Source organism: Aedes albopictus, chromosome 3, assembly GCF_035046485.1.
Source record: "Aedes albopictus strain Foshan chromosome 3, AalbF5, whole genome shotgun sequence".
NCBI classification, from domain to species: Eukaryota; Metazoa; Arthropoda; class Insecta; order Diptera; family Culicidae; genus Aedes; species Aedes albopictus.
The window spans coordinates 227,736,188-227,758,057 of record NC_085138.1 but is presented as its reverse complement, the minus strand read 5'-3'; the positions used below and the strand labels follow the sequence as shown (position 1 = coordinate 227,758,057).

Genomic DNA, 21,870 nt, shown 5'->3' with positions numbered 1-21,870 from the left:
TCCAAAACTCCTGCGGTTTGGACTTCAGATTTTGCTGAATTTTGCGCTGATATCGATTGAAACACAGACGACTAGCGATCTTGTACGCCGAGTTCAATCTGGTATAGTGCTGACGGAGAGAGAAGGTCCGGTATTTCGAATAACGCTTAAGTGCTGCTCGTTTCGTTGTCTTCATCCTGAGCAGATCGCGAGTTATCCATGGATGGCTATTGTTGGCGCGAATCTTTTTAGGCTCATGCCTATCGACGACGACGCTTAGCTGGTAGTGCAGCCTGGGCACTGTTGTCCTTCTGACTTCAGCCAGATTGAGGAGGTACGATCCGAGTGTCTGTTCACCAAGGAGGTGCGGCTCAAACAGCGTCTGTTCTGGCATCCAGCGGCTGAGTAAGAAACGCTGCACCACGCCCAGCTAGATCCAAGGTGGTAGCCCCATCAGCGTGGTCGTCCCAGTGTTGGTTGGGACGTTAAACAGAACTGACACGATGGCCCTCCGGCGAGACAGGAGTGCTGGCGTAGGCCCAATAAGCCACCCGTAAAAATCCCCATTGCGAATAACATAGGAGAAAATACGACTCGATACAATCGGCAAAGACCCACGCGATGAAATAAGGACTACGATTGGAAACTTGGAACATGGAATTGCAAGTCACTAGGTTTCGCAGGATGTGACAGGATAATCTACGACGAACTACATCCCCGCAACTTCGACATCGTGGCGTTGCAGGAACTTTGTTGGACTGGACAGAAAGTGTGGAAAAGCGGGCATCGAGCGGCTACCTTCTACCAAAGCTGTGGCACCACCAATGAACTGGGAACAGGATTTATAGTGTTGGGCAAGATGCGACAACGTGTGATCGGGTGGCAGCCGATCAACGCAAGGATGTGCACGTTGAGAGTTAAGGGCCGTTTCTTCAACTACAGCATCATCAACGTCCACTGCCCACACGAAGGGAGACCCGATGACGAGAAAGAAGCGTTCTACGCGCAGTTAGAGCAAACATACGATGGTTGCTCGCCGCGTGACGTGAAAACCGTTGTCGGCGACATGAACGCGCAGGTAGGAAGGGAGGAAATGTACAGACCGGTAATCGGGCGAAACAGCCAGCACGCCGTATCGAATGATAACGGCCAGCGATGCGTAAACTTTGCAGCCACCTGGAGATCACCCGACCATCAAACAGAAAACCAAATCGACCACGTTCTAATCGACGGTAAATTCTTCTCAGATATAACCAACGTCCGCACATACCGCAGTGCGAATATAGATTCGGATCACTACTTAGTCGCTGTATGCATGCGCTCAAAACTTTCGACAGTTATCACCACACGCCGAAGTCGAACGCCGCGGCTCAACATCGAGCAACTTCGTAACGTAGAAGTGGCACAAGACTACGCGCAGAAGTTAGCAGTGGCCCTACCAACGGAAGAGCAGCTTGGCGCAGCTACACTTGAAGATGGCTGGAGGGACATCCGATCCGCCATAGGTAGTACCTCGGCTACAGCACTAGGCCTCGCGACTCCGAATCACAGAAACGACTGGTACGACGGCGAATGTGAACAGTTGAAAAACGAGAAGAATGCAGCATGGGCGAGAATGCTGCAACACCGTACGAGAGCGAATGAGGCACGTTACAAACAGGCGCGGAACAGGCAGAACTCTGTCTTCCGGATGAAGAAGCGCCAGCAGGAAGAACGAGATCGCGAAGCGATGGATGAGCTGTACCGCGCTAAGGACACACGAAAGTTCTACGAAAAGCTGAACCGCTCGCGCAGAGGCTTTGTGCCACAAGCCGACATGTGCCGAGATAATCACGGGAATATTCTCACGAGTCAGCGTGAGGTGGTCGAGAGGTGGCGGCAGCATTACGATGAGCACCTCAATGGCGACGTTGCAAGTACCGAAGGTGGCGTGGTAATAGATCTAGGAGTATGTGCACAGGACGGAAGACTTCCGGCCCCTGGCCTTCAAGAGATTGAGGAGGAGGTTGGCCGGTTGAAAAACAACAAAGCCGCTGGAGCAGATCAACTACCAAGCGAGCTTCTAAAATACGGTGGAGAAGTACTGGTGAGAGCACTACACTGGGTCATTACCATGATTTGGGAGGAGGAAGTATTACCGGAGGAATGGATGGAAGGTATCGTGTGTCCCATCTACAAAAAGGGCGACAAGTTGGATTGCGGGAACTACCGCGCGATCACACTACTGAGCGCTGCCTACAAGATACTCTCAAATTTTATGCCGCCGTCTATCACCGATTGCAAGAGAGTTCGTGGGGCAATATCAGGCTGGATTTATGGGTGAACGCGCTACAACGGACCAGATGTTCGCCATCCGCCAAGTGTTGTAGAAATGCCGCGAATACAACGTGCCCACACATCACTTGTTCATCGATTTCAAATCGGCGTATGATACAATCGATCGAGAACAGCTATGGCAGATTATGCACGAATACGGATTCCCGGATAAACTGATACGGTTGATCAAGGCGACGATGGATCGAGTGATATGCGTAGTTCGAGTATCAGGGACACTCTCGAGTCCCTTCGAATCTCGCAGAGGGTTACGGCAAGGTGATGGTCTTTCGTGCTTGCTGTTCAACATTGCTTTGGAGGGTGTAATAAGAAGAGCGGGGATAAACACGAGTGGGACGATTTTCACGAAGTCCGTTCAGCTGCTTGGTTTCGCCGATGATATTGATATTATTGCTCGTAAATTTGAGACGATGGCGGAAACGTACATCCGACTAAAGAGTGAAGCCAGGCGAATCGGATTAGTCATTAATGTGTCGAAGACAAAGTACATGATGGCAAAGGGCTCCAGGGAGGAATCACCGCGCCCGCCACCCCGAATTCATATCGACGGTGATGAAATCGAGGCGGTTGAAGAATTCGTGTACTTGGGCTCACTGGTGACCGACGACAACGACACCAGCAGAGAAATTCAGAGGCGCATTGTGGCAGGAAATCGTGCCTACTTTGGACTCCGCAGAACTCTACGATCGAATAAAGTTCGCCGTAACACGAAGTTAACTATCTACAAAACGCTGATCAGACCGGTCGTCCTCTATGGGCACGAAACATGGACCCTACGTGCAGAGGACCAACGCGCCCTTGGAGTTTTCGAACGAAAGGTGTTGCGTATTATCTACGGCGGAGTGCAGATGGAAGACGGGACTTGGAGAAGGCGAATGAATCACGAGCTGCATCAGCTGCTGGGAGAACCAACCATCGTCCATACCGCGAAAATCGGGAGGCTACGGTGGGCGGGTCACGTCATCAGGATGTCGGATAGCAACCCGACTAAAATGGTTCTCGAGAGTCATCCGACCGGTACAAGAAGACGTGGAGCGCAGCGAGCTAGGTGGGTCGATCAAGTGGAGGACGATCTGCGGACCCTACGCAGAGTGCGGAACTGGAGGCAAACAGCCATGGACCGAGTGGAATGGAGGCGGCTACTATGTACAGCAGAGGCCACTCCGGCCTTAGCCTGGCCGGTAAGTGTAGTGTGTTCTGTGTGTTGACACCAACGTCGCTGTTATCTACTTTCTGTTGTTGAAGTACTGTTAAAATATGCGGTGAAAATTCATGTGCTGATGAGACCGAGGATGAGATTTACGTGAAGTTTTGAATTGTACTCCAGTAAAGTGAATTCTGTAGTCTGCTGCGAACGAATTTGAAACATAAATAATCGGATTTTGTAAGCTTGAATTTTGAAAGTTTATTGCATCAGCCATTACCGTTTATTGCAATAATGAGCGTATGCCGCAAATGCTCTCTGAGCATCCAAGAGGGAGATGAGTTCTACGTTGTTTGCAAAGGTTGTGCTTGTATGTTTCATGGCAGCTGTGCAGACATGAAAATGATCCATTGGAGTGTTCTCCGAATTCTCTCTACAAACGTCTTATGGATGTGCGACGACTGCATGCATCGATTTCAACAATCTAGCTTTTGCATTATGCCTGGCGTTTCTTCAGACCCTACTAATGATGATGTGATAATGCCAAAACCTAAAGCGAAACCCATTGCAGCCGAGATCGAAGAATTGAAGAGTAACGTTGCCAATATCATGAGCACGATAGCCACGATCATCAAAAAACCCGCAATTGTTCCTACGTCTACGGCTGTCGATATTGCTAAGCTGCATCCAACACCAGTGTCTACGTTCAATCGAATTGATGTGTGCGAGTCTTTGAACGATGATGATAGTCAACCACGTCATCAGCGCACAATGGAAAGCGACAAATTCTCATTACTGTTATCCAATATCGATGAGAGTGTTTCGGAACGTGATATACAGCTGATGGTTTCGAAGGCAATCGGACTGCAACATCCCGAATGTATCGACGTTACTAAACTTGTATCAAAATGGAATAGGCGTAAAATGGACTATGTCTCGTATAAAGTTGTGCTTGACAAGCAATTCAAATATCGTGCAATTGATCCTCAAACATGGCCCAATAAAGTTAAATTTCGAGTGTTTGTTGATAGACAAAATGATACGTGGGTGCCAAATCGATAATGCAATTTTATGAATTGAAATGCGGAGCTTGTTATTTTTGTTGTAATAATGATGGATGAAAATATTGTTAACTTCGTTGTTGGTATGTCAGGCCTATGTTTAATGTGAGAATGCAAAGTTAAATATGTTGATGTATCTTTGTTTTTTTTTTGTATCTACAGTAGGATAAGATATTCAATAAGACAATTATTAGTCAGTTGAATTACAATAAATAAATAAATAAACTATCGACGATATGTCCCAGAATGTGCAATAGACCGTCCCTTATTTTGCAAAAATTGGAAATGTTTTAAGTTCGTTAGCGGAAAATTATCGTTTTAGCTAAGAAATGATCGTGTCAAAATTTGAAGTCCGTATCTCAAGGCTAACTGGTCCCTCAAGGGGCCTAAAGTTGTCAAAAATGGTATGAGACCAAAAAACATGAATTTTTTTTTCGACGAAAAAAATACCCTAGTCCACTAAAACCGGTGATTTTAGGACCCTAAAGGGCTAAACATGTGCTTGGTGGGGCTGGCTCACCTACACTTCCGGTCCGCTTTAGTGCTTTATGCATCATTGTGGCCAGGTGTTCTTCTAGTTTTTCCAACTGTATTGTAAAGCATGAGCGGTGATTCTTGGCATTCTTGTGTAAATTGGGGTACTCGAAATGTTGATCGATCACCTTTTATTGCTGGCAGATGCAGTGGAAAGTTTGTCTTAATATTGCTTCGTTATTTTATAAAAAAAAATCAAAAACCAAAAAAATGAGGAAATGCTTCCAGTTTTGCCAGTACAACCTCCCTTAACGTTATGGCTGAAGATCGCCACAGTAAACGGAATCACATGGATGACATTTCTCCGACATTATCGACTTCAGGACCTATCGTGACGCTAACGTCGACACTGGCCACTACCTAGTGTTGGTGAAACTGCGTCCGAGGCTCTCCGTCATTAACAATGTGCGGTTCCGGTAGCCACCCCAGTACTATCTAGAGAAACTGATACAACCGCAAGTCGCGGGTAGCGTTGCCGGACGAGAATGCGCTTGATGTGACCCCTCTGGAGAACTGCTGGAGTACAATCTAATCAACAACGCATCAACGGGAGCACTATCGGGTACGTGGAACGAAGGGGACGAGACGATTGGTTCGACGAGGAGCTCAAAACAGTTTTGGGGGAGAAGCGGAGCGCGGACGGAAATGCTGCATCATGGAACTCACAGAATGTGGAGCGATAGAGACATAAGTGGAAGCAACAGTTCCGCTTCTTTCGAGAGAATAATGCCGCATAGAAGAAGCTAATGTCAGAAGCTCAACGCATCCCGCAACGGCTAAGCGGCAACGTTAGCGGCAACGTTAGCCGAATTGTGCAAGGATCTTTATGGGATCCTCTTGACGGACTAACGTAAAGTGATTGAAAGGCTGCTGAAAGAAACTGGTCCTGTAGAATGGCTGTTTGATGAACTGAAGGAAATTGAAGATACGGCAAACAACAACGTTGGTGTTTGCTAATGATCTGGTTGGCACAAGAAAGTGTGAAGTGCACGGGAAATGGACCAGGAGGAGAATAATCTGGCGAGTATTGGCCGTGACCGAGTATTGCTGATTATGCTTATTTTAAATGTTATGTCGAACAAATAAATGCAAGAAACCAATTCAGTGGGCTAGAGTTTGAAGTTTGAAGATTTAAACATCCTTTGATCCTAACATATTAAGCTAATATGTTTTCCTACTTTACAAAGTTACTTCTAATAGACGCGTAAATATCCAGACTTCCATTAGTTTTACATTTAATCTTTCTATTGTCTTCCCTTAGGTCGCTTGTCCTGCCGAACGGATTGCATGCCCTATTGATATCCGATCCTACAGAACGCCCACAGCTAGCGGACCGCAACAACACGACAGAAGACGATCACAGCGAAGATGGAGCCAGTGTTGCATCGGCAACCGAAGAGCCGAGCGACAGCGAAGACGAAGCAGACGGAAGCGAAGCCGGAGATGAGGGAGATGAGGCGGGAGAAAAGCTAGCAGCTGCAGCACTGAGCATCGGCGTTGGCTCATTTAGTGATCCACGTGCCGTGCAAGGGCTAGCTCATTTCCTTGAACATATGATTTTCATGGGAAGCAAGAAATACCCGACAGAGAACGAATATGACGCGTACATAAGTGTAAGTACTGCAAAAGATCTTCAATTCAATTTTCTTAAACTTATATGTTCTTCATGTTCTGTATAGAAATGTGGCGGATTTGACAATGCTGTAACTGATTTGGAAGAAACAACTTTTTACTTTGAAATTGACGAAGAATACTTGGACGGTGCTCTAGACCGATTTTCAAGTCTTTTCACTTCACCCCTTATGTTGCGAGATTCCATCTGCCGAGAGCGAGACGCGGTTGAGTCAGAGTTCAAAACCAACATCAACAGCTTTTCGTCAATGCGCGAGCAGCTGATGGGATCGCTAGGTCGCGATGATCATCCTAGCAGTTTATTCTCCTGGGGAAATTTGCGCACATTGAAAGACAACGTAACGGATGATGAGCTGCACAAGATTCTGCATCAATTCCAGAAGAGGCACTACTCGGCTCATCGGATGCATTTTGCCGTTCAGGCCAGGATGAGTTTGGATGAGCTGGAGCAGCTGACGGTAAAATATCTGTCTGGTATTCCGAATAACAACCTGCCGGCGGATGACTTCTCCGCTTTCAACGATGTGAATGCATTTAAGCCAGAGTTTTTCTCCAAAGTATACTTTGTGAAGCCCAAATCCAATATATGCCGGTTAGACGTGACATGGTGTTTGCCACCTAGCATTGCAGTAGGTTTTGAAAATTCCTTCTAATGATCGAAATTTAGATGAATCTAACTTTATTTGCAGGATTACAAGGTGAAGCCAGTTGATTATCTGTCATATCTTCTTGGCTATGAAGGAAAGTACAGCCTCACGAGCTATCTTAGGAATAGGTATGTTAATACTAATTGTAATGTTACTGGGACTTGGTTTCCAATGACTGATAAGAGAGTCCGGTGAGTTTGTTCCATGAAAAATTATGTTTTTATGTATTTATGGGAGGGTTGGTTGGTGGGTGGAGTTGGAATTGCGGGTTTGGCGCATGCAAAAGGTGTGTTGGATGAGATCCATGGTCCATTTTCAGAGTTATTTTTGAATGCAAATTCAATTTTTCAATCGTGATTGCAAACCAGACTGCAAATAATGTTCTTATTTCAGGACTCTTGCACTCGACGTACAAACGGGATCCAGCTACGGGTTTGAGAAAAACTCACTCTTTACTCTTTTCGCTGTATCTGTAACGATGACCGACAAAGGGCTGGAAAACGTGGAAGAAATTCTAAAGGCCATCTTTTCCTATATGCGACTACTGAAAGAAACTGGTCCTGTAGAATGGCTGTTTGATGAACTGAAGGAAATTGAAGATACGTCCTTCCGCTACCGGAAGGAGAAAGAAGCCAGTGATAATGTGGAAGAGCTGGTGGTCAATATGCGATATTACCCTTCCAAGGACATCATCACTGGTTCGGAGCTCTACTATCAATATGATGCAAACGAAATTCGTAAAGTTATCGACAACCTTAACAAGCCTAATTACAACATAATGATATCGTCTTCGAAACCATACAATAATATCATTTTCGACAAGAAAGAGAAATGGTTTGGCACGGAGTATGCTGAAAGAGGTTAGTAATAAATATAATGATAAATATGGGATTAGAAATCATCATTAAAAGTTCATGTTGTTACTGTTAGGTACGCTACATTTCTCATGTATGTAAATATGCAACTTTGTCTTGTTGCAGGTATAATAGATCACCAACTGTAATGTTATTTTATGCAATTCAGTATCATAATTTCTATTTTATATAACTCATGTTGGTATCGTAATGGCTATTTTTCCGAACAGGTTCATTATGCAACTGAAATGAGTTGCAATGAAAATTAGTTGCATAATGTTCATAATGCAACTCATTTGGGTTGCATTATGAATATTATGCAACTCAAATGGGTTGTATAATGAAAAAAAAAACATTGCATAAAATTTTGTATGGAACTTGTTGCAAAACTCGATTTTTTTCAGCACACTTCGTATTTATCCAACTCGGCAAGCCTCGTTGGATAAATGTACGGCTCGTACTGAAAAAATCAACTTTTTGCAACTTGTTACATAAATAACTATTATCATTTGAAGTTCCAAAAAATCTTTTCAACTGTATGGTATAAATTCTATCCCTTTTAGATATGCCACAAGAGTGGAGGAATCTCTGGAATAATGCTTCGGTCCTTCCGGAGTTGAAACTGCAGGAGCGTAACCAGTACATCAGCTCGGATTTTACCATCCTTTCTAAGCAGCAGGATGCCGCTCCGATTCTAGTGTTTCCGGAAAAAATAATGGACACCAAGATTTGTGAACTGTGGTACCGACAGGATGGCAAATTTAATTTACCCACATCACTAATGTACTTCTACTTTATTTCACCTTTACCAATGCAAGATCCAGAATGGTACGTATCATCCGCAGCACTTCACTAAAACCAGTATTCGTTTCATTTAGGTCAAAATTTTCACAAATATATATAAGGGAATGTCCATAAACTACGTCACGCAAAATTTGTCCATATTCATAGCATTTCTGTTAGATATACCGCACGGTAAAAATCTGGTTTTTTGATCGGCGAAGTCAGCTTGGTAACTCCCTACGAACTCATTTGTTGTACATACATAGACGATCTGAGATAGGAAAGTGGCATCATTTCGGCAAGGCTTCTATTTTAGGCACTTTTCTGTTATAACTCAGTCAAGTTCGAACCAAATTAAATACCTATGTTTTGCTAAGGGCCCATATAGCCGAGGCGGTAAACGCACGGGTATTCAGCATGACCATGCTGAGGGTGACGGGTTCGATTCCCGGTCGGTCCAGGATCTTTTCGTAAAGGAAATTTCCTTGACTTCCTTGGGCATAGAGTATCTTCGTGCCTGCCACACGATATACGCATGCAAAATGGTCATTGGCAGAGGAAGCTCTCAGTTAATAACTGTGGAAGTGCTCATAGAACACTAAGCTGAGAAGCAGGCTTTGTCCCAATGAGGACGTTACGCCAAGAAGAGAGAGACCTATGTTTTGCGCATAAAAAATCAATAGATCTGATGGAGCTTCGGTGTTGATATGGGTAATGCGTCGAACCCTTGGTGGATCATGATAAAGTATTTGTGGCGTAGCCGACACTTAAAAAGGTTTCGAAAGTGCTCGAACCATCGCTTCAGCTGGCATCGAGTGAAGCATCGTAGAGGAGATAGATGTCGCCGGTGTTTGCTGCTTTCTCGCCTTCGTCGGCTGGGGAGTCCGCCCACGCTCTCTTATCCCGTCTACATGAGCGTTTCACTTTCTTCTCGAGAACCGAATAGCGCTGACGGGCTACGGCTTCGACTTCTCGTGTTTTCGCTCGATCTATCGCGGCTTCGGCGTTCCTTCGCTCCTCTATCTTCTTTGTGATGTGATCCACTGCTTTCTCCGGGTGCCTGGCTCACGCAAATTATTCTCGCCGGTGGCGATGAAGGCGTTCTTGATGGCACTCCATTGATCTTCTACGCTTCCACCTTCCGGAAAGTAGTACGGTCCAGTCGGCGCCCGATTTTCTCCTCCTGTGGATGGATCCTAGAAATGCGCAGCCGGATCTCGCCGAATAAGAAATAATGGTCGGACGCAATATCGGCGCTTCGTTTGTTCCGCACATCAAGAAGGCTTCGTCTCCATTTCGGCTGATGCAGATGTGGTTGATTTGATTTTCCGCGACACCATCACGGGAAACCCATGTCACTTTGTGCACAGGTCGAAGAGGAAAGAGCGATCCCCTAAGCACCATGTCAACCAACTCTACGGTGGCGAGGAGCGTGTTGACCTCGTAGGCCACAGTATGGCAGAATTTGGCCCGACGTCAATCTGGGGGGGTAATTCTGACCAAAGTCTACGCTCCATACAAATTTCAAAATTTTTGTATGGACAAAAGTCTACGAGGAGGGGGGGCAAATTTTGGTCTACGTGGTTTATGAACAGTCCCTTATTAAGTGTTGTGGACAACCCGATTGCGGTGTACTGCGCCGCTGAGCTCGCACAAGACAGAGCACTACTGTCGTGCGCAATTCAATAGAAGCGCATCAATATATTTTAACTTGGTTGTCGTTTGTGTTCTGTGTCTGTGTATTGTTGTCCATTAAGATTAGTTATCGTGTACGTCTCGCGATAAATTGTACCACTTTAACTGCCGTGAATCGTATATCTGTCCCATTTGCATAGGAAATCCAGCAAAGATGGGACTGATATGCGATTCACGGCAGTTAACGTGTCGCGAATAAAGTAGTTTTTAATCCGTACATTCGTGCGCGTTTCATTCCCTTAATTCCCTTACACCTCAGTGACTGCGTTACCTGCGCCATGTTCGTAGTGAAGCTTCCAACTTTCAATCACCTCACGTTGGTCAGTCAAGAAACCCCCGTTCTTATTCCTGCACATTTCTGTTTGGGGCACTTTCAGAATGGCTTGAGCTTCTAGAAGAACTATTGTGTTTCTTGATAACGGAATAGCGATTCCATTCCCTCACACTTCGTTTTTTCCAGGCCGCATTTTTTTTTCTCCCGAAAGTGTGGGCCTGCTGCTTTCGCTACCGTTTGCAATGTTTCACGTTCTGCCGGGTCCCGTGCAGCAGTATGACCGCTCGCGCTGCGTTCTTCTCCTCCAAAATCGCTCTGCACTCCTCCCGTCAAACCATTCTATGATGCTCGCACGCAACCTACGTTTATTGCAGCAGTTCTCATGCAGCTCGTCCTCGTCCGGCAATGCTGTCTCGAGTTTTTGCGTACATGCTGAGTAGGGTGGCCCACACTTATATGAAAAACAAAAATTTCGAAAAATACCAAGTCTTACCTCCTAAATCAGTTGTTTTGGACTCCCAGAAGCTACGTTCAAAATTTGAGCAAAATCGGTTGAGCCTAAGGGGGCGCTCAAAGCGCTTGAAGTTTGTATGGGAAAACTTGGCCAAATGTATGTAGAAATTTTAAGTTTTCGAATTTTGCCGCTAGGTGGCGCTGTAAGCGTTCAATAATCAAACCCTTTGGTATTATTGTAGGTGACTATATGCCAGAGAACTTTGTCGAAGACCGCGAAGTGATCCGGCGGCTGTGAAAAAAGTTATACCCTAGGCAAAGTGAGGCAAAGTGTTGAGATTTCATTATTGATATTATTCCTTTACATGTATTGGAAAAATATCAATAAAGTTTATCCTCACTTTTCCTAGGGTATAACTTTTTTCACAGACGTTGGATCACTTTGCGGTCTTCGACAAAGTTATTTGGCATATAGTCACCTACAATAATACCAAAGGGTTTGATTATTGAACGCTTACAGCGCCACCTAGCGGCATAATTCGAAAACTTAAAATTTCTACATACATTTGGCCAAGTTTTCCCATACAAACTTCAAGCGCTTTGAGCGCCCCCTTAGGCTCAACCGATTTTGCTCAAATTTTGAACGTAGCTTCTGGGAGTCCAAAACAACTGATTGAGGAGGTAAGACTTGGCATTTTTCGATTTTTTCGTTTTTCATATAAGTGTGGGCCACTTAAATGCTGAGGCAACATCCGGTTGCTTCAAGCATCATTGATTAGTTAGTAAAATAGAAACTAAACTTCAATTTCTACACATTTACAGTGCCACCCTGACGAGTTTATACACGGCAATGCTGAAATTCCAAATTGCCGAGGACCTTTATCCAGCAACGGTTGCTGGCCTGAACTATGAAATCTATGCCGCTGAAAAGGGTATTGTTTTGAAGGTAACATGTACTCTGGATTAAGAACTGCGTCAATACCAACTCCAATCGGTTTTATCGCTTTTACAGGTTGATGGCTACAGCCAAAAACTTCCAATAATCGTGGATGAAATAACTAAAGCTATGCGAGATTTCAACCGAAACATGAATTCGGATGTATTCGATGTCATCAAAAAGAAGCTGGCAAAGGCATACTACAACGAAATCATAAAGGCTAGCAAGCTGAGCAGGTACAACATAGTGGAATCCTAAAAAACGAGGAATTACTAACGAGATTGTTTCGGGTTTCCTCAGGGATATTCGGTTAAAGGTTGTCCAGGAATCATTCTGGACCACATTGGAGCGATTCAACGCATTGAAGAATTTGACTATCGATGCTCTTAGTGAATTTTCGGTGCGGTACTTCCAGCAAGTAAAAATCCAATCACTTATACAGGGAAACACCCGCAAGCAAGATGCCTCAGACGTTATGTCGAAGGTGCTAGCAAATCTTGCTATTGGAGAAATCGTCAATGTAAGTAGTGCTATTGTTTCAATGCTTTAAATGTTGACCTCTTTGTTCATACACACACACAACTTCTACGAAAGTTCATTCTCCAAAAAACAGTTACCGTTTCATATGCACAAATCTTAGGTACTCCTTTTTATCTCCGTTTCAGAAATCACTTACCGAATCTCGAGCACGAGAAATCCCACTAGGCAATAACTACTTGACGGTGAAATCTTTCCGCGAGAATGACGTGAACACGGTAACGACCACATTCTACCAGGCTGGACCTGTAACGCCATCAATCAATGCTCAGTTGGAGTTGTTGGTGATGCTCATCGAGGAGCCACTCTTTGACATTCTCCGCACCAAAGAGCAACTGGGATACGATGTGTCCGTGACCATTCGTGACAACTTCGGCATTCTGGGCTACTCGGTGACGATCCACTCGCAGGAGGACAAATTCACCTACCGGCACATAGACGACAGAATCGAAGACTTTAACGGGCGATTCGTTCAAATCCTGAAAGATATGCCCGAGGAGGACTTCCAGCTGATGAAAAGCTCCCTGCTGAAGCGCAAGCAAATAATAGATACTGAATTGAAGAGCGAAGTGAATCGCAACTGGGCTGAGATTACGACCGAGGAGTATATTTTCAACCGAAACAAGCTGGAAATGGAACATATCGAACGATTGGACAAACAGAACATTATAGACTTCTACAATCAGTTGGTGTTCGACAACCGACATCGGCGGAAATTCTCCGTTCAGGTTGTTGGTTGTAGCGAGAAATCGATCCTCTGCAACGGCGATATCGCCGAGAAGGACGAAGAAGCGGAAACCGAGGACTTGGACAAGGAATTTACCATCCAGTATCTGTCCGCGGAAAATGCTGGACGAAACTACGTGACGGACATTGAGCGATTCGGAAAAACGTTAAAAGTGTATCCCGTTACAAAAATTCAATTTTCATGAATTTTTGGTACTGTTTGTGATTATTGTTCCTTTTAAAAGTTGTTTGGTGTTGAATGTCTGAATAAAATTGTACACATTTTAGGTAATGCGTCGTTATTTATTATTGTATTGAAGCCCTTTTATCTGTTATTTGTGTTGGGCGGCTCCCTGCTGCATTTCTTTGTGTTTCCTCACGAACGACGTAAAGTTTGCTTCCTCGGCCTCATCGTCACCTGTGAAAAGGTAAAGTTTTTTTTAATTAGATGCTGGCAGTGGAATTGTATCAGAAGTTGAAAACAACAGATTTGCTTTCATTGTAAAGTAGGTATGTTTGCTGAATCGTGTGCTTGCATCATCTAAGCTCGATTTCACCACCGAATTAGAGCGATTTCACCACCGCTTTGAGCGATTTCACCACCGTTTAAGAGCGATGTTTTAATATTGATCTTCCCTTATATCCATGTAGATATACATGGGGGGGGGGGGGGTACATATTCCCGAGCAGGGAATGAGAACTAATTGAAAACAGAGTTATTTAGATATCACGAATTTTGATAACAAAGTGAGTTTTCATTTTGTATGACATAACAAAAATGATAACAAAATAATGTATTGGAATATCTAATTGAAATCAGAATGAGTTCTCATTGATAACAAATTGATATTTCATTTTGTTATCTACATTTTACGACTTGATATCATACGCAGTTCTCAGGGAGTTATCAAATCTAAAGGGTAATAGCTAAAAATTAATAACAAATTTAGTATTCATTATGATATTTTATTAGGCATTAATTTACATGAATAAGTAAAAATTTAAATTAGATTTTATTTTAAATTTAGAAGAATGTCGTGATTGATACGATATCATCAGAATATGGCATAGATATGTAGCATAACTATACCATGATTCAACTAAAAGATTAATGATAGACATTGAAGTGACAAAGAAAAGTAAATTTGGAGTCAAAGGACAATTGCCCTTAACCTTCCGTAACTCGCGCGGTTGACTACCTGCGTCAGCACCACGCTAATGCTGAGTACAAAAAGCGAGATTTTTTCAACGTGTTGTACAAAATACAACAGCGCGATCACTCGAGGGTTAATATTTTTGTATAGGTAATTATATTTCAGCTTTTCCTTCTGATTATATGCCACTGAAGCAAAACAAATGTGGGAGATGTTCACGACATCCCAGAGCCACAGGACATCGAGCAACGAATTGAGTCGCATTCGGCTTCTCAGCTTTTTCCCTCGTTACCCGGTGAAAATGATTACATTGAAAAAATAGGACATCCGATAAGAAAATATTTTCTGCTATTCTGCTATTATCAACGCATCCCCTGGCTTTCACCCATCTGCGTTGTCTTTTCACTAGGCAATACGTCTACCAATTGATGTTTATGGGCTTGCCGGACCAAGTCATGTAGCTAAGCCAAACACCCCACCTACAACTGTTGGGTAGGCACCATTGTCCCGCCCACTGGTCTTTTACAGCTAGTTGTAGGTGCATGTGTGCGTGTAAGTATTGGAGTGTGTGTGTCAGTGTTGGTGTATTGTAGGCGCCAACTCGTTCTAATCCACTCTGATAGCTAACACCCTATTGAACCATTACCCTTAAATTTGGCAATCTATGAAATAGAATGAGTTAAACGCCTGTAAAAAACAGTCAGTTAAATCAAACAAGGAATATTAGTATTAAAGCGAAGATACAACGAAGCAACGCCCCGAACCTCGAGAGCACAAACCCCAAGAACCAAATGACAGGCAGCGCCGATAAGTCGATCGACTGGCCACCATCAGTGAATAACCAATCGAGTAAACCCCCCAGCACAAACTGCCACCAGCTCTCCCGACCTGCGCCCAACAAATCCGAGGCACACCCCAGAATTAGCTTCACCTTAGCTGACATCCGATAGGAAAATATTTTACAACAATAATTCTATCGGGTATGGCATAATGTCGTTCGGCATAGTCTTTTGGCATAATGGACAAATGGCATAATCTGGCATAATAATCGATTGGTAAAATGGCCGTTTGGCATAACAATAAGTGAAATGGCATCCATCATTTTCATGTATGATAAATATCTGTTATTTTCAAAACTTCAAACTTCAATTTGATATTGAATAAAAACAATTCGGAAAGAAAACTTATTTTGATTTCATTTTGTTATCAATAACAAAATGAGTTATCAATTTGTTATAGATTTGTTCTCATTCCCTGCTCGGGATTGTCTACCCGGTTGGAATCAGGACAGACATTCAATCAAAAATTGCCATTTTCTTGATCCACAAGTGTCGCAACCAGAGTTTAAAATTTTCATTTTCAATGAGTGAAATTCAACGTGAATTTTGAAAATTCTCAATAGGCTCCTAAAGTCCTATCGGGATTCTTGTTTTAAACCACAATATATGGTTCAAGAGTACATATTTACTCAATTTTTGACGTTTTTATTAATCGTAGTTGAAAATATATATTTTTTTTATTTTTTAGCCTTTTGTCTCGTCCCTAGCTTATAACACATACTTTGAGTGATTTTTTTCACCGTGTATGTCAGATATAGGAACATTTTTGAAATCCCAGTGCGAAAAATGTCGAGCTCAGTCACACAAGGTTGACCTCAAATGTCAAAGTAGAACTATTTACCATTTTACTTATTTCGAATTTTCTCATTATTTCTTTGTTTTTCAAGTTCGAGTAAACTACAATTCCGATTAGAATACCATGCTTGATCGTATTATTCAATATAAGCGAGATTTCGTCTTTAATTTTAGGACCCTATTGAGGGATCAAAACAAAATTCATTTTAGTGAATGATTTTTTTCACCTATTCATTCATTTCAATAGGTCCTATCTGCATTTGAAAGGCTCTCTTTGTTCACTTTTTCTTTCAATTATTGCAATGTAATGGTACATTTTTCAACTATTTTTGCAGTACAAATCAAAAGACGATTGCTTTGACCATCGCTCAATGCAAGGAGACAATCATAATACAAATAAACAGCTGAGATATTAACGAAAGAGAGTGAATCCAAAGAGAGCCTCTCTTCTGCAGATTGGACCTTTAGACATGTTTGGCCTGAAATATAACTGGACCGTAACTCCCGATTATACTTCCAATCACCACAAAACTTGTGTATAGTAGTTAATTAGTATATTAATTAACTTCTCTATTTGTCCATTAAGTCGGACTGCGTCTGTTAACAGAAATTGGACATTTTACGACATGCGAAAAAATATTCGTGACAGGGAATCGAATGAAAAAAGAGACCCAAGTAACCACAAGCATTATATCATTGCACGAATTAGACTGCATATCAACCTTGGTAATGCGAAATGCAGCAATTCCACACTAATCATGTAATAATCCTTTAGATAGGCATTATCAATGTTTTGATGCATTACATTTTTTCTTTACATTAGGGTGCATTAAAAGGTGATATACGATAATTCAATAATTCAACACTGCAAAAACTGTATAAATGCAATGTACAAACTAGCAAAGGTTGCTCTAACAATACAATTATAAAAGCTTGACTCTAATGGTAAACAAATGAAATCAAGAAGAGCTAACAATTTCACGGTCAACTATATCTGTCTTCAACACTTCTGGTTCGACTCCCGACCAACTTAATCCTCGTTTGAACCACCGATCGACGACTTCCTTCAGCAAAACCATTTTAGAGATGACCTTTTCTCTTTTCTGTTGACTGCTATCACATGCCAATAATGATGAAAACCGCAATTAGCATAATATTATGAGCAGTGTACGAAGGGTGTTTTAATTTTCTTATATTGGTTAAATATCGTCTAGAATGCATTATGTATTTATCACTGATTTATCAGAATGTGATTACAGGGATTCTATTACATATGCCATAGTCGTTTTGCCCTCTACTGGGGTTGAGGCAGAAGAACAGTTTCCTTTTAGTTAATGAAATATCTCTTGTAACCACAGTAGCAGAAACGATTCACGGCAGCAGCGCGTATGGAACTCATCTAGCGGTCTTCAACACTTCTGGTTTGATTCCCGACCCGGCAACAAAAAAAAAATCGGTAAAACATTCATGGGGGTGGTGGGGGGTTGTGTAACGTCGATAACGAAACGGTGCTAAAAATAGATTTTTGTTTTGGTTTTTCGTGTTGCACGTATTAAGCATGTTCAAATGCAAATGTACAGCACATGCATTTATGTCACTTTAGCAATGGCTGTCAACGTGCTGCAATATGTGGCACTAATTTAATTTTAGTGGGGCCCTTTTCGACTTGAATATTGCTTCAATGAGGTGTTTAAAGCAGTGCAGCATTATTTACACAATTTTATATATAAATATATGGCCAAATTGATGCACTTATATACGGCTTCGTGGTTACTTGGGGAGGCATTCAGCTGACAATGAATGTAGCCAAACACGAATGAAAAAATGTGACATTCTCACAACTTCACTTTCAATTTTCGAATTTTTTACTCTCTGGTCGCAACTGTTTCGCATCTAGTGCGCTTTTTTTTGTTCTTTTGTCAGGCTAAGACCATGGGTTGGTCCATCTTGCCTTTGGTTGTTTTAACTGTATAGAGCTTGCTGACGTTTATTCACCTTTCTCTTTCAAACATGCACGCGGAATAGGATTTGTTGTCATCAGGAAAGGTTTCCCGATGAAAACAAATCCTATCCCGCCTGCATGCTTGAAAGAGAGAGGTGAATAAACGTCAGCAAGCTCTATTGGATTTTTCTTTGTTGGTGTTTCTTTTTCATGTTGTCGATTGTATTCGTTATGTTATACATACTTGTATGTTTATGGTTTTTAGGAAGTTCACTACACTTTTGAGTTCTTCAACCTTTTGCTTTTCAAAAATCTTTGATATAGGTTTCAAGTCTTGAAGCACTTTGCACTTGGCTCTTGTATTAAGCCATTTTACACAGTGGTATAAAGTGTGTTCCAAGTCTTCTATTTCATCACACTGGCTACACATTTCGTCTGGCTCCCATTTCCATTTGAACTTCCGATCCTTTGTCATGCAATAGTTTGATCTTATTCGGCTTAACGTGATTTTTTCTTCCACTAATAGATTGAGTCCTTTGCACCAGGGATGGCATGCTCCTCAGTGTGAGTGCAAGTGTGCGCGGTTTTAATATGAAAATGAGTTGCACAGGGCCCATATAGCCGAGGCGGTAAACGCACGGGTATTCAGCATGACCATGCTGAGGGTGACGGGTTCGATTCCCGGTCGGTGCAGGATCTTTTCGTAAAGGAAATTTCCTTGACTTCCTTGGGCATAGAGTATCTTCGTGCCTGCCACACGATATACGCATGCAAAATGGTCATTGGCAGAGGAAGCTCTCAGTTAATACCTGTGGAAGTGCTCATAGAACACTAAGCTGAGAAGCAGGCTTTGTCCCAATGAGGACGTTACGCCAAGAAGAGAGAGAGAGAGTTGCACTGTGCAAAATTTCAGTGCGAAATGCCATCCCTGCTTTGCACCATGGTTTGCAATGGTTCTTTGACGAACTCGAAATGCTTGATACCTTTTGTTTTTGATGCTTCTTCTAGTGCGCTTTGTTGCTGACAACAACGGGAGGGATGCGCACTACTTTTGATATAATTCAAAGACGTCGCGAGTTGATTGTGCGACGTCCGGTTTGGTGGCGGCCCAACAATAAGCTGCATAATCTGAATATTGCTTAACAGTCACATGGGACAGCCGTGCAGCTACCGGCAGCATTTATGCATGTACAAAGGATTCTGTAGCATTCCCCTCGAACACCATTTCCAAGAATGAAGCATTCCTCACAAAACCATTCTCTTACTAAATAAAGAAGGCTACACATCTTTCACAAGAAGTTTTCTGGGATGTGGGGTAGATTCTATCAGGGGCCGTTCATACCCCACGTAGACTTTTTGGTAGGAGGGAGTGTCTAGCCAAAGTCTACAAGTCCACACAAATTTTAAAATTTTTGTATGGACAAAAGTCTACGAGGGGGGAAGGGGGGGGGGGAGTCTGAGATGACCAAATTTTGTTCGACGTGATTTATGAGTAGCCCCTCACATACCTCTGCAGACCAATTCCAGAAAAAAAGTCCTAGAATTTCATACACCAAGATTATTTCGTCGTGTACTGAATACACGCACCTTGAAAAATGTCCCATGTTTGCTGGGTTTCCTTTTCACATTGGGACTGTTGTGCGAATGGGGGCAGTATTATAGCTCTTCTATAGAAGAGGGATATCATTAAAAAATTTGGTGGAATGTTATAGACTGACATATATAGCGCATTTAGTTCACCACTGGACTATCGCACTAGTTTTCACGAGTGCGAAAACGCTAATAAAAGTGCGCGATTGCATCAAATCAACTCGGTGCCTTCAGAGCACTTGTTCTCCATAGTTTGAAGAAATAGTGCGCCGAAGACATCAACCTGATTTGATGCAATCGCGCACTTTTATTTACGTTTTCGCACTTATAATGTCGCAGTTCGCAGTCCAGTAGTGAACTAAATGCGGTATAGGTACATCAAACTCAAAATTACGCCCTATGCTAAGGTTTTTACGGATTTGGTAATCTTGCAATCAACAACTAACCTGGACAAACTGGAGCATCATCTTCGTGTCCTTCCTCGTCTTCCGAGCTTTCGTTACCGGGATGTTTCAAGTAAATATCAGCCCGCTCTCGACCGCTACTCAGCTCATTTATCAGCGGCACCTCCTGCCCCTTATCCTGCTGGGTGACCTTCGCCAACTGTTCCTCGTCCTTTCTCTTCAGCTCGGCCAACTTCTCCTCTCGAAGTTTGTCGTATTCGGCTTTGTAGTCGGTCTCGTACTCCTTGGCGGCTTCCTGCACCAGTTCGAAAAACTTTCCAAAGCCAATACCCGTCTTTGATGACACTCCGCATGCCTTGAGATCCCGATAGAATTCGTCCAACGTCAGAGACATTGTCCTGGTGAGGTTACTGACGTAGGTGGTCTCGTTTTCGAGCGCTTCCTGGAACGACTCGAAATCCTGCATCCATTCAATGGCGAAGTCAAACTCCTGTACGTCGATCTTGTTCAGCACAATGATGAACGGCAACCGGGCTTTGTACAGAATGGAGCAAGCGTAAAGCATGTTAGACATGAACGTGGTAGGGCTTGCAGACCGGACAATGTCCATTACATAAACGACCACCGTGGGAAATGCAGTTGCCAAGGCTTCGGTGATGATCGTGCCAGACGCTGACCAAGTGAACACCTCTATCTGCCCTGGCGTGTCGATGACGCAATATTTGTGCTTGTCTTTGGTCTTTTCGACCAATTCTATCACTTTACCAAACTTAGTGGAGAACAGATTCAATGCAGTAACGATTCCACCATTGGGACCAAGTTTGTATTGCTTCATAACCTCTTTGTAGTTGATGGTATCTCGAACATCTAGAATGTATAAATATAGTAGTAGAGTCTGACCATCAGTTTTAAGTACCTTACTGTGTCTTACCTATATTGGCTGGATAGGGAACCTCTCGACATGCTGGATCCAAATTGATCAGATAGGGATTGTGTTCGTCGTGTTTGTACTGCGCCAGCTTGCGCACGAATGTTGTTTTGCCGGATCCCGCCATGCCTAGCACTATCAAACAGATGGGCTTCGTTGTCCGGGACGGACTTCCATCTGTATCCATTTTTTGGCTGGCGGTGGACATCAAAAGATAGTTTTTTTTACGAAAAATCTACGAATAATTATAACTGAACGGGTACGCGAAACGAACAGTGAAGTAAATACGATCACACTGCGCTGCGTGCAACACGCGTTGTTTACACACAGAAGTAGAGAAAAAGGAGAACGTCAAATTATTTTTACCGAGTGGCTGCGGCAGAAAACAACTACACGGTATCGGAAGTTTTACCAATTCATTACGCCGACTTGATCATGAGAACTTAGAAAGGGATTCAACCAATTAACCGAATCCTTAAGGATTCGTCAACCCAGTACGGAGGGTTAGCCTAACATTAGCCTAATGTTAGACTAACTGGTATAGGTACATCATAGGCCTTTTCATGTGACAGATCCGTGCATGCATTTGTTTACAAAGCTTGAACAACAGCTGCTAACACGAACGTGT

The 21,870-nt window shown here is 43.0% G+C and overlaps 2 protein-coding genes across 3 annotated transcripts in view; one reads left to right on the top strand and one right to left on the bottom strand.

Annotated features, from left to right (window-relative positions):
* Positions 1-13,877, top strand: part of LOC109397745 (nardilysin) — a 63,946-nt gene extending 50,069 nt beyond the window's left edge. For both annotated transcript variants that reach the window (XM_062859268.1, XM_062859267.1), the window contains exons 3-11: positions 6,314-6,665; positions 6,732-7,313; positions 7,374-7,459; positions 7,725-8,191; positions 8,749-9,013; positions 12,213-12,336; positions 12,403-12,563; positions 12,628-12,847; positions 12,993-13,877. In XM_062859268.1, the coding sequence (XP_062715252.1) occupies positions 6,314-6,665; positions 6,732-7,313; positions 7,374-7,459; positions 7,725-8,191; positions 8,749-9,013; positions 12,213-12,336; positions 12,403-12,563; positions 12,628-12,847; positions 12,993-13,796 (3,061 nt within the window). In that variant the 3' untranslated portion in view covers positions 13,797-13,877. The remainder of the gene's footprint in view (positions 1-6,313; positions 6,666-6,731; positions 7,314-7,373; positions 7,460-7,724; positions 8,192-8,748; positions 9,014-12,212; positions 12,337-12,402; positions 12,564-12,627; positions 12,848-12,992) is intronic.
* Positions 13,870-21,579, bottom strand: LOC109405087 (GPN-loop GTPase 1). The gene is made up of 3 exons (XM_029878081.2): positions 21,246-21,579; positions 20,357-21,181; positions 13,870-14,008 (listed from the first exon to the last, which is right to left on the bottom strand). The coding sequence occupies exons 1-3, from the start codon at positions 21,448-21,450 to the stop codon at positions 13,923-13,925; spliced, it is 1,116 nt and encodes a 371-aa protein (XP_029733941.2). The 5' UTR covers positions 21,451-21,579; the 3' UTR covers positions 13,870-13,922.
* Between the last annotated feature and the right edge of the window lie 291 nt (positions 21,580-21,870).